Source organism: Musca domestica, unplaced genomic scaffold, assembly GCF_030504385.1.
Source record: "Musca domestica strain aabys unplaced genomic scaffold, Musca_domestica.polishedcontigs.V.1.1 59, whole genome shotgun sequence".
In the NCBI taxonomy this organism is placed as follows: domain Eukaryota; kingdom Metazoa; phylum Arthropoda; class Insecta; order Diptera; family Muscidae; genus Musca; species Musca domestica.
The window spans coordinates 2516011-2529818 of record NW_026712362.1 but is presented as its reverse complement, the minus strand read 5'-3'; the positions used below and the strand labels follow the sequence as shown (position 1 = coordinate 2529818).

The following is a 13808-nucleotide window of genomic DNA, read 5'->3' as shown; positions in this document are numbered from 1 at the left end:
GGGGGTGGGGGGGGGGTGTACCGTTATATGGGGGCTATACGAAGACGTGAACCTGCACAAACAATTTTCTGCCATAGGATGTAGTATCTATTACGAACTTCAAATACCAAATTTGAAACAATTCCGGTAAATAATGTCGCTAAAATCATCAAAATACCGAATATCGGGGAGTACCGTTATATGGGGGCTATACGAACACGTGGACCTACATTGCCCATTTTTAATACCAAAAGTCCTGCAGACATAACATAAATTTGAGTAAAATTTTATCAATCTAATTCAATTTGTTCGGACGCTAGTGTGATTTCCACAGACGGACAGACGGACAGAAACTTAATATACCCTCCATTCTATGGTGGAATTTCAGCGTAATAGTGTGATTTCTTTATATTTGGCTGGAAAGCCACAAGTGGCTATCGTTAGAGCACTCCAGCATTTAAATGTGAATAAATCTTTTGTGTCTCGTACCATCGCTCGTTACCGTGATACCGTGGTAGCGTAGCTCGACGTCACGGAAGTGGACGAAAGAAAACAGCAACATCTGCAGAAATGTTTGGAAAAGTAAAGAAGAGACTTGATTGAAACACGCGTCGCCGTGGCTGAAAAATGGCTCGTGGGCTGAACATATCGCAATATTCCATTCGGCAAATATTGAAAAATATGCTCGGGGTAAAGCCATTAAAATTCCAAAAAGTGCAAGAACTAACACCGCAACAGAAAGGAAATAGAAAAATAGACTCAAAAGAGGTAAAGAGTTGCTTCGCTTGGCCAAAAGAGGTGAACTTCCGAATTTGGTTTTCTCCGTCTCCGATGAGAAAACATTCGTTGTTCGGCAGCTTGTAAACAAACCTAATGATCGTGTTTACTGGCCAAAGAGGTCAACTAAAAATGTGCACCTTCGGTTGGCCACCAGAACTTAAGCGCCGGCCATGGTGATGGTGTGGGCCGCCATAACAGCCGATGGTCGCTCCCCGCACGTATTAATCGACATCATGGCATCAGAATAAATACCGAATATTATCGTGAAAATATTCTGGAGGGTGTATTAAAACCTTGCGCACGCAAACATTTTGGCCGCAGACCTTGGACATTCCAACAGGACATTCACTCAGGACCATCGCACTCAACACGCCTTACCCAAGAATGGTTACAAAATGAGGTTCCAGCGAAAAATGGCCACCAAAATCTCCGGATACCAATCCCTTGGACTATTGTGTCTGGAGTATTTTTGAGAGCAAAGTTGTTACTAAAAAATACCAAAGTGTCGATCACCTCAATCAAGTGCTTCGCCGGTAATGGGCCAAAATACCGCAGAGCAACATTCGGCAAAATTTGCCACCAGAACTCAAGCGCCGGCCATGGTGATGGTGTGGGCCGCCATAACAGCCGATTGTCGCTCTCAGCTCGTATTAATCGATCGTGGCATCAGAATAAATGCCGAATATTGTCGCAAAAATATTCTGGAGGGTGTATTAAAGCCTTGGGCACGCAAACATTTTAGTCGCAGACCTTGGACATTCTAACAGGACTTTGGACTTTCTAACAGGACTCAGTACGCGCCACCCAAGAATGGTTACAAAATGAGGTTCCTACCTTCATTTCCAGCGCACAATGGCCATCAAAATCTCCGGACGGGACTATTGTGTCTGGAGTATTTTGGAAAGCAAGGCTGGCACTAGAAAATACCAAAGTGTCGATCACCTCAAGTGAGCGCTTCGTCGGGAAATGGACCAAAATACCGCAGAGCATCATTTGAGCAGCGTGTGACGGTTTCATTGGCCATTTGAAGGCCATAATTCGTGGCAAAGGTTACCTATTCGAACAAATTTAAACTTATTCTAAAATTTGATGTTAGTTCCGAATTTTTTTTCTTTCATTCAATTAAATTTAAAAAAATGTAATAATTATGGTGTTTGACTTTGTTGCAGTTTTTTTTTCTTGTCCTGGTTGTCAAATTATTAAATCGTTAAATTCAGCTGCAATATACCCAGCAGAATTTTTAGCTTATACAATTTTTAACATGAATATCGCTGTAAAATTGTATCCTAAGCTCTAAATACAACTAAGTTTATTATATTTTACTGAATTTCTAATTTCATCCCTCAAAAAAAAAAAAAAAAAAAAAACGTAATTAATAACAACCGAATGTCCTGTCTAAACATAAAACTTCTAAACATATCCTTTAATAAAACACATTTCATAGTTCATTTTTTTCTTTGAACTTTAATGGCAACTCAAATGTAAACTTTGGACATTCGTTACTCCCATATACAAGCACGCACGAATACTCATACTCACTCGCACACATGGAAACCACTGTGTGCGTGTGACACGCATACGAATTGTACACTTTATTTACAACATCGTTTCGTTGTACATTCTTTATTTACTGAGCAGCGCGTGCCAACATCTGAGGTGGTGGCAAAGTAAGTATTTTCCCCCTCACAAAAGTACTTCAGAATAAAATATAGGGTAGCATGGCAGCCCGACAATAATAGCAATAATAATAATAATAATAGCAATGGAATAGACCAGTGAACAACAAAAACCCACTCATACACACACACCCGGACAGAAAACATTGTATTACACAGAAAATGAAACGAAATCATGTAGTCACGACAAATTGTTGCGAAATTACGGGGTACCAGAAAAAAAAACAAAAACATGTTTTGTTGTTGTTGCTTTTTGGAGGTGGGGATACATTTTCGTTCTATGTTTATTAGGGTGGGACGGAACACTTTTTGAACAGGAAATAAAAAAAATTGGAAAAAATTCCAACTTTATATAAGAGTCATAATATTAGGACTCTTCACTCCTCTAGCTTAATCTTCTTTCTATTTTTCAGTTTTTATACCCTCAACCATAGGGTATATTAGGTTTGTCATTCCATTTTCAACACCTCGAAATATACATTTGAGACCCCACAAAATATATATATTTTTGATCAGAATAAAATTCTATGTCGATTTAGTTATGTCCGTCCGTCTGTCTGTCTATCAGTCTGTGGAAATCACTCTAGCTTCCGAACGAAATGATGTAGGTTGATAAAATTTTACTCAAATATGTATTATGTCTGCAGGAGTTTTAGTAGCCATGTAGGTCCACGTCTTCGTATAGCCCCCATATAACGGTACCTCCCTATATGCGGTATTTTGATGATTTTAGCGACATTATTTACCGGAATTGTTTCAAATTTCGCATTTGAAGTTCGTAATAGATACTACAGCCTATGACAGAAAATTGTCTGTACAGGTACACGTTTTATAACACCCACGGTACCTCCCTATATTCGGTATTTTTATGATTTTAGCTACATTATAAACAGATTTTTTTCAAGTTTCGCATTTGAATATTGTAATAGCTTGTGACAAAACTCGCCTATGTAGGTCCACGTCGTCGTATAGGCCTTAACAGAATTTTTTTTTTTTGAAAATTTGCCAATGTACGTTTATTAAAAAATTGACTTGTATTATTATTATTGAAATGTCGACCCTTTGTCGGGATTGTACCGAAGGAGTAGGCCAATATTTTCTATTTTGCATTATTGAAATTATCACCCCTTTGTGGGGAGGTACCAAAAAGCGGTAGGTCGATTTGTATAATTCATTAATACAAAGTTTGGAGGCTTATTTCATATTTTATGATCGTTTTGGTAATTCAAAATTTTGACCCTTTATGGGGGAGGTACCAGTGGCAGTGCACTGATATCTATCATTTTCCCAACATATCCTGTGTTAATAGAATTATTGAGATGTGTCGATTTTGGAGGAAATCTGATGCTTTTTTTTATGAGCGTTTCAGTTATTCAAAATGTTAACCCTATGTGGGAGAAGTACCAGAAGGAGTGGACCGATACATCTAATCTTCGCATGAGGTCTTCTGTTAATAAAAATATTGTGATGTGTGAAATTTGATGAGAATCAGATGCTTAGTTCATATTTTATGAGAGACATTATTATTCGAAATGCTGACCTTTTGTGGGGGAGGTACCATAAAGAGTAGACCGATATATCCCATCTTCACACCAGGTCTTGTATTAATAAAAGTATTATTATGTGTGATTTTTGAAGACACTTTGACGCTTATTTCACATTTTATTATGGTTATAATTATTCCAAAAGTTCACCCTATGTGCGGGAGGTACTTGATGGAGTGCACCGATATCGCCCATTTTACCACCTTGCACATACAAAAATATTGGGTTTTTTCTATAAAGTGGATAATTTTATGTGACAATTTTGGCCTATCGTGCACATCAGCCAGGCAGACAGACCGACGGTCACCTCTAGAACGGCTCCAAATGTCTTGAAACAGATTTGGTCCAAAGAGACCTAGGATAAAAAAACAGTTATTTCGATGAGGTACGTTTTGGCCATATCAAATGATATACACCCTCTATAGCCATATGTCCGATGGTATAAAAAAACTCTTTATCAAACCTCCGAAAATCTCGCTCGAATTTGTACAAAGAGTGAAACTTGAATTCGAGCGAGTGCACGCATGGGAGCATAAAAAATCGAGCAAACTCATGTTGTCGATGTCGCTCGAATAGGAGTGAGCATATTTTTCTCGTTTATGAGTGGCAATAAAACTCGTTTGAAAATCGAGCAGATTTTACTCTTACAAAGCATTCTTTTAGTTTTTCTCATACAATCTGTGTACTTCTATATATTTGTATTTTTCTGTACAAGATCACCTTAAACTTCCCCACTTATTTCCCCTCTCTTCACAATCCCCCCCTCTTCTACAGAACACTGCAACATCAAAACCATTTGCTGTTGTACACACACGTTCATACAAATCAGAACACAAAATAATTTTGCTACTCATTTTCACTCTATGAGCAAACTCTTTCTCTATTTTGAGCGATTTTGATTTCACTCTAATTTTTCAAACAGGAGTAACTTGGGAGTACTTCCACTCACAACATAAGAGTGAAGAGTAGACTTCGTATAAAAAACCCACTCTTCGAAAAATCCTGCTAGCGAGCAAGTTCTCTGTTCTTTATAGTATAATTGAATAATATTATAAAGAGTAATGCTACATTACAATGTATAAGTATTTGTATAGTATAGCATAGTTTGATAGCGCGAACAAAAACCCAGAAGAGAAAAACAGCGGGGTATGTTTTGTAGTGTAATTGTGGATTTTGCAACATTTTATCCAGAGATTTGCGGCAATGTTCTTTAACGTATTTGCTTTTGTTGAGAGGTTGAGAAAATTCGAATCTATTAAAATTGAACAGCGGTGTGACAAACTGCAGGATTTCGAACACATTGTACTCTGACTCGAAAATGAGCTCCTATTCGAGTGACATAGAAAAATAGAGCATATTTTTATATTTTAATGAGCAATAGTACTCCTGCTCTCTTAATTCAATACATATGCAATAAATATCTTTCGCCCACCCACGAACAATTTGAGAGTAACTCTCGCTCTCTCGTTGATTATCAAAATTCAGTTTTGCTTATCTAATAAATTGTGAAATTGGGTATATTTTTCTTAGATATAAACATCAATTTTTAATATTTTGCATATGAAAATAATTTGGTTTAAGAAGCTTCGAGTCAAATTAAGAAAATGATTTTTGGAAAAAAAAATTAAATGAGATATGAATTAATGCGAAAATTGTATTTTATCCTATTTCCAGCTAAATAAAAATTATATTTAGCAAGCAAAATCAGAAAAAAATGTTTATTCAGCAAGCAAAATAATGAGAAAATTTATTTGCATTTGATGGATAAGGATAAAATAAATTCAGCAACAAATAATTGTCATTCAACAAGCAAAATAAGGGCTAAATAAATAAATATAATTTAATTGTTTTTTTTTTTTTTCATATAAAAACATATCTCATCATATTCATCGAAATCAAATCTGAATGCAACTTAAAAACACCAAACTATTGAATTTTTCTCAGAGAGAGAGAGAAAGGTAAAGAGAAAATTACGACAAAAAGGGAGTACATTAAAGAGAGAACAATACATACGTCTCTAAAGAGATGATTTTGGTGCTGTATTGGATGAAGTTGGTGCTGAAGTGAATTGACAACGACAGTTGTTGGCTGTGGTTGCAATGGTGTTGGTGGTGGTTGTGGTATTGGTGGTGGTAGTAGTTGTGGTATTGGTGGTGGTGGTGCTTGTGGTGCACTTGAACGATTACTATTAACAATGGTATTAGTTGCAATACTATTATTATTGTTGTTGTTGTTGCCGATGCAGTTGTTGTTGTTATTCTGAGCGCTGTGATGATGGTGGTTATTAAACTGCATTGTTATGGCCTGATACTGTTGCGCTGCCTGCTGCTGCTGATGATGATGACTGGCACAGTTCATAAATTGAGGTGTTGCCATTGCTGGACCCGTGGCCGCTGTAACAGGTGGCGGTGGTGGCGGCAACATAATCTGATGTGTTGCTGGTCCAGCAGCAGCTGCTGTGGCAAAACCAGCCGGATTGCCATAACCATTCAATATCACCAACTGGGGCCCATTGCCGGGAGAGGGGGTCAACATGGCCGAGCCTGGGGGATTTATTAGAGTCATGGTTGGGGGTGGTTGCTGTGGTTGTGGGTGTCCAGCATTTATGTTGGCCATATTGTTTAACATTTTGTTCGACTGACTTGTGTTGGCATTTACACCATGATGATGGTGATGGCCATTGGAGGAACAGCCGCCGCCACCGCCACCGCCGTTGCCATCATTAATCATTTTGCTTTTGGCAAATTCAATGCGAATGGAACCACGATCCGATGAGAGCAAATATTTACCCTGCAACTGTTGCATGGCTGTGGCAGCACTGGCGGCATCTTTGAATTCAATAAAGGCCACCGGATGATTTGCATTGGATGTGGACGATAATGATGAGACCAGGGAGGCCGAGGACAAAGAAGATGAGGATGGTGATGGTAGGGTTGTTATACTTCCACCATTTTGAAAATACTGCTGTTGCTGTTGTTGTGCTCCGGCGGCTAGCGAATTTGTGCTGCAACTTGTTGCTGCCAATGATGTTGGCGTGGTGTTGCAATTTTTATCATTGTTGCCATTGTTGTTGTTGTTGTTGCTGTTGCTGTTATTGCCACTGCCATTGGCTGCTGTGGTATTATTATAATTGGTATTGGTGGTGATAGAAGTAGAAGTAGTAGAAGAAGTGGTGATGGTGTTGGAAGTGGTAGTAGAAGTGGTGATATTGTGCGTACCTTTTGTGTGCATTCGTAGGCGACAAAAGCCAGGCATACTGTGCATATTTTTTTTTTAATTTTTTTGTTGGTGGTGGTGGTAATTATTTATTTATAATTATGAGTAATTGTTTTTGGTGGTGTTTGGTTAACAGTTTTATTTTTTTAAAGAGATACAGATATTTGTTGGTTTATTTTTTTTTGGTGAAGAGAACAACATAAAAAAAATATTTGAAATTTAAGGAATTAGTTGGTATTGCTTTTTAAAATGTTATAAAAATAATAATAATATTTTTTTTTTAATACAAAAAAAATACAGGATGAGATAAAAAAAAACTGCAAAAAACTTCAGACTGCTGTCATTTCTAAGTCACTCATCCGACCGCGGTTAAAATTATTCCAGTGACAGCTCATTATATTGTTTACAAGCGTACAAAAGCATTTTGGTGAGAATTTTCCCGGAAAAAAGTTATCCGTGCTGGAATTTAAGCGTGATAGTGTGATTTCTTTATATTTGGCTAGAAACCCCCATAAGTGGCTATCGTTAGAGCACTCCAGCATTTAAATGCGAATAAATCTTTTGTGTCTCGTATCATCGCTCATTATTTTGATGCTGGTAACATAGCCCGACGTCAAGAAAGTGGATGTGGTCGGAAGAAAACAGCAACTCAGCAGAAATGCTTCGAAAAATAAAGAAGCGACCAGCGTCGCAGTGACCGAAAAATGGCTCGTGAGCTGAACGTATCGCAATATTCCATTCGGCAAATATTGAAAATGAGCTCGGGGTAAAGCCATTGAAATTCCAAAAAGTGTAAAAACTTACACCGCAGCAAAAAGAAAATAGACTCAAAAGAGCTAAAGAGTAGCTTCGCTTGGCCGAAAGTGGTGAACTGCCGAATTTGGTTTTCTCCGATGAGAAAATATTCGTTGTCCTGCTGTTTGTAAACAAAGAAAATAATTGTGTTTACTTGCCAAAGAGGTCAGCTGAAAATGTACAGCTTCGGTTGGCCACCAGGACTCAAGTGCCGGCCATGGTGATGGTGATGCTGTGGGCCGCCATAACAGCCGGTGGTCGCTCTCAGCTCGTATTAATCAACCGTGGCATTAGAAAAAATGCCGAATATTATCGCGAAAATATTCTGGGAGGTGTATTAAAGCCTTGGGTATGCAAACATTTTGGCCGAAGACCTTGGACATTCCAACAGGACATTCCCTCAGCACTAATGCATTTTGCACGCGTCACCCCAAGAATGGTTACAACATGAAGTTCCTCACGTCATTTCCAGCGCACAATGGCCACCAAAATCTCCGGATACCAATCCGTTGGACTATTGTGTCTGGAGTATTTTGGAAAGCAAGTTTGGCACTAAAAAATACTAAAGTATGGATCATCTCAAGCAAGCACTTCGCCGGGAATGGGCCAAAATAGCGCAGAGCAACATCCGGGCAGTGTGTGACAGTTAGCCGTTTGAAGCTCATACTTCGTGCCAAAGGTGAACAATTCGAAGAAATCTAAACTTATTCATGTGACGGTGTCATTGGTCGTCGAAGCTCGAAGGTGGGCTATATTGGTGCACGATATCGTATAGCTCACATATAACAGTACCTCCCTAAATTCGGCATTTTGATGACTGTAGTTAAATTTTTCAATGAAATTGTCTGAAAATCCGCAAAAGAAGTTCCTTCTAAGCACTTTATCCCCCTGGAAGAGTACGGTCTATATAGGTCCACGATATCGTATATATATAACGGTACCTCCATTTTAGGCCATAATTCTTGCCAGAGGTGATCAATTCGATCCAATCTAAAGTTATTCTAAAATTTGATATTCTTTCCGACATTTTTTGGTTTCACTCAATAAAATGTAAAAAAAAAATAAAATTATGGCGTTTGGCTTTGTTGCAATTTTTTATCTCACCCTGTATTTCACTCAACTGCTAAGCTCACGAAAATAAAATTAAAAAAAAATCTTTTTACATTTTAAAATTAAAAAAATTGATTTTTTTTCCAAATGTGTCTGTGTGAGTTGTCTTTGGGTTTTCAACAACAAATAGTGCAGATTTTTTTATAAATCATTTAACAGTTTTGGTTCTTTTTTTTTGTTTTTCGAAAAAAATCGTGTGTTGGTGTGTTTTTAAAAAAATGTGTGTTGGAAATTCAATTTTTACAAAATTTCGAAATAATAATTTCAATACAACTCTTAGGAAATATAAAAATTTTGGTTTTCAAGGTACTCACCTAGAGAAAACTTCTTTCAGCTCGTGCTCGGACACAAACTGGCCCAAATTGGCTACAAACAATGTCGAACATGGTGCATTGGCAGCCAAGGGTGGATTATTTGGATGCGTTGCATTATTTGTAGAACCAACTGGGCTCGCTAGAGCGGGACTTGATAAAAAAGGATGATGTGCGTGTGGACCACCCGTGGGTGGGGCGCCACCCGTTGGACCAGATGCCCCGGCACCTGGTGCCAAACCGGCAGCGGCAGCTGCGGCGGCGGCAGCAGCCGACATATGCATAGATGGGTGTATAGCTTGGGTTGTTTGATGATGTTGCGGCATGGTCATTTGAGTCTGCAAATAAAATCGCAAAATTAAATAATCTATTTCGAAACTCTTCTCTTCTTGCAATACTCACTTGATGCATTGGCTGTTCCATAACTTTATCTGTATTTAGTCAAAGATAAGAGCGTACTGGCACTTGAGGATGCAGTGCCGGATGCACGAGTGTGGCATGCTGCAATGCCGCAGCGCCGGGCAATTCAGCGGCTGCCGCCGAATAGGCTAACGGATGATGCCATAGCTCGGGTCCGCCCGGAAAGAAGGGACCGCCCAAATCTACATGTTGATTATGAGAGAGAAAATAATTGTCTTTTGTTAAAAAACAATCGAAAACGAGAAGAAGGGGAAAAACAAATATAGTTGCCATAAATCATAGTTTTTTTTAATAAATATTATGTCAAATATTATTAACGAAATTAATTTGGAAATTATTTAATTTTTTTTGCATTTTTTTTATTATTTTTGTTAACGTTTGGCTTTATTTTTGTTTTATTTGACAGGTGTGGAATGAGTTTTTGTTTTGAGTAATACACGGAATTTTTGTTAGCATAAAATAATTAAATTAAATTTTTTGGAACAATTATTTTAAAAGAGGGGTTTTCATTGTGGGAATATATAAAAAATATAGTTTTCTAGGATTTATCTTATAATTTCCCATAAGAATGCGTAGGGAGAAAAAATATTAAATAATTCAAGTTTGTTGCTTAAGTCTTATGATCTCTTCCGAAAAAGTTCTATATTCAACAAAGAAAAATTGATTTTTCTCAGAGCTCTGAGGTACATGTCTCCCCTATATTTAGAATTTATTTTCTCTTGGAAGATTTATTTTCTAGGGAAGCAAAGGAAACAAGAAAGAGAGAGAGAGAGGGAGAGAAAGTGGTAAACTCAAATCTTCATGGGAATCATGTCCATTTATCTCTTTAAGTCTCACATCAAGTTTGTTTCTTAAGTCTTTTGTTTTGTGTAAATTCTGCACAAGAAATCTGGACTATTATCTATGCAGAAAATATCTTCCACGAATCGAAAACCCACAAATGGCATCAGAGTATCTTCATATAACTTAGGTAAGATATCATAAAATTATTTTGCATTTCTCTCAGTAGAAGATCGTATCAAGATCTTCTGTAAAGTACATTTTTCAATTTTTTATTTTATTTCTTTATTAAAAGACCCTTTTCCGACCCATCCATAGCTATTGACTCCTCCAGGTCCTTGCCTCCTCCAGGTCTTTTTTTTGGATTAAAACCACTATAAATCGATAGAAGACATATTTTATGCCCGCTATGAAGGATTTCTTTAGATATGTCTTGTGAAAAAAAATCTCAAGCTTTCTACAGAGAGATATATTTCTTCAGATCTTCTCAGAATGATAGACCTTCATCAGATATTCTGGGGGGATAGACGGCATTCTTTTTGTCCTGTCAGGCTTTTAACAAAGTAAATTTTCTACAGATATAAAACTTTTTGCAGGCCTTTAAAGGATGACAGGGCTTCTGGGAAAAGAGAAAACCTTCTTCAGGTGAATACTTTCTCCGAGTCTTCTATTGATAGAAACTGTAAAGATTTTCTTCTTTTTCTCATCTTTTAATGTCTGGTCTTTTTGGGAAAGTGAATATTCTTATGGCTTTCTTTGGATATAGGATTTTCTTAGGCTTATAGAACTCCGACAGAGCTTCTGGAAAGAGAGAACCATTTTCTATGGAAAAAATCATCTTTAGGTCTACCAGATATAGAACACATTTCTCTTCTAGGATTGGAAGTTTTTTTTTTTTTAGATCTACCAGACATGGTAGACTTATATTTTCTTTTTCTCAAGTAATTTTAGGAAAGAAAACGTTTTAAAGATTTTCACGGACCGATGACATTTTCACGTCGTCTTAGGCATGATAGATCTTTGTCAGGACTTGCGGAGAAACATCCCCTTCTTTAAGTCTTTTTTGGAGAACTAGACTCTCCCCTGAATGATGGTTCGAATAGACGAAATTTTCCTAAAAACCAGAGACAAACTCCTAACCAAGTGAATACTTTCTCTTCTAGGATTGGAAGATCTTTTTCAGATCTACCAGACTTTTATTTTATTTTTCTCAAGTGTTTTTAGGAACGAAAACCCTTTTAAGATTTTCACGGATCGATGATATTTTCACGTCATCTTATCATGACAGATCTTTGTCAGGACTTCTGGAGTAAGAGCCCCTTCTTTATTTTTAATTAATTTTTTTTTTTTTGGAAAATTAGACTCTGTCCTGGAAGATGGTCAGAAGCATGTCTTCTTCGCATAGACGGCATTCTCCTAACAACAGGAGATAGCCTCCTAATCACAGAATATATGGAGAAAGTCTTCTATCCACAGAAAATCTGAAGAAGTTTCTTTATCCGTAAATGACTGGAAGAATGATGAAAACGTGGAGAAAGTATTCTTTTTGGACGCCTCAAATATCTTCTTTTGATCGAAGTATTCCATTTTCTTCTTCTGTGGACATATTAACCAAGTTATTCGTGCTTCCGATAGACAAAATACTTCGTGCGTATATTCTTTACGATGCCGTAAAAATTCAGCTTTGTGTTAAATTTTTGTAATTTTTTTTTAAGTTTAAGAAGGCATCTGAAATCAAAAGGGGGCTTTTATTGTAGGGAGTTCTTAGAAAGTCAGCTTTGTGTAAAATTTCTGTAATTTTTTTTTTGGTTTAAGAAGGTTGTCGCTCCTAACAAATAAGGGTCTTTTATGTACGATGGAATGAATTTCCCATCCCTGACAATTGGAAATTGAGGGTCAATTCTTTGTTGTGCAATTAACGTTATATCTCTAAGAACGTCGGAAATACTCTGTGAGCAGAAAGTCTTCAGTAAGTCTTATTATTACGGAAGACGGCGGAATATATTATGTCCAGATTTTATTTTAAATTAAAGTATTTTTGTTTTCTTTCAAAGAAAAATTTTTGGAATGGGACCTCCGTTGAAGATCTGCGAAAGGATTTCTCTTAATAGAGGAGCTGAGAGAGAGGAAAGGTATTTAAACATTTCTTTTTTATGTAAAAGTTCTAAAAAGGCCTGGAAAACGGCCTTTTATTCGATGGACTGAATCTCCCATCCCTGTCTTTTTAAATACCACATTTTATGCTATCTTTAAATAGGAGAGCAATTTTTTAGCAATTTTCGCTCTCTACCTTTCTACGCTAGTCTACGCCTTTTAAAGGTGGATTCCACGTTTGTTGCTTAAGTCTTTCGATTTATTCCATTCCAATGTCTCTAATTGATATCATAGAGAAATATAACCTTTAGCTCTGAGAGTAAACGGCGACTCAATTCACGATTAACAACATTGCAAGTTTGTTGCTTAAGTCTTTTGTTTTGAATTGATGTTTTCATAGAGAAATTGCCATACTGTTCTCTTGCTCTCTCTCTCTCTCAGAGATAGAACTTTCGTTGCAAATGAAGTTTGTGTCCTAAGTCTTTATACTTTAATAAGTGCCTCTGTTATTTTTCTAAAGACAGAGATTGTGGGTTTTACTTCTTCTCGCTATTGCTATCCCAGTGTGTGTTTCTGTGTATGTGTGAGTGTTTCTTGTGAAGATGTTTACCATGTGTTCATACGTGTTCAGTGTGAGTTATGTGACATACATGTGTTTGAATGCTTAAATGCTTTCTTCTTATTTAGATTTTGTTTTTTTTTGTTTTTTTTTAAGAGGGATTTGAAGAGGTTTCCATTGGGAGTGAGAGCAGTGAGATATATATGTTTGAGAGAAAGAGAATATATACTTTTAATTGGTTTCAAGTGCCTTACAATTAAATATTGCATGAATGTTTTTTTTTCTTGAAGTGAAGTTGAATTCATTTTTTAAAGATAGAAAGAAATGGGATTTTTTTAAAGGGTTCCTTTAGAGATTGTTGTTGTTTTTGTGTGTGTGTGAACTGTGTACTATATTTGAGGTTATATAAATTTCATTATTGTGCTTCATTGGAAAGCTTGTAGAGATTTTATTTTTTGGGTTTCTTTAATAAAAAATCACTCAGTAAAAAATCACAAGTATCTGGTCTTATACCAAATCAAAATACATTGACGAATTTCTGTTT

At 36.8% G+C, this 13808-nt stretch overlaps 1 protein-coding gene across 1 annotated transcript in view; it reads right to left on the bottom strand.

The window, feature by feature from the left end:
- Positions 1-5189: 5189 nt before the first annotated feature.
- Positions 5190-13808, bottom strand: part of LOC101894211 (mucin-5AC) — a gene marked incomplete at its 5' end in the record, with an annotated part of 234375 nt that continues 225756 nt past the window's right edge. The window contains 4 exon segments of the mRNA XM_059129012.1: positions 5190-5201; positions 5993-7235; positions 9415-9749; positions 9814-10013. Of these exon segments, the coding sequence (XP_058984995.1) occupies positions 5190-5201; positions 5993-7235; positions 9415-9749; positions 9814-10013 (1790 nt within the window).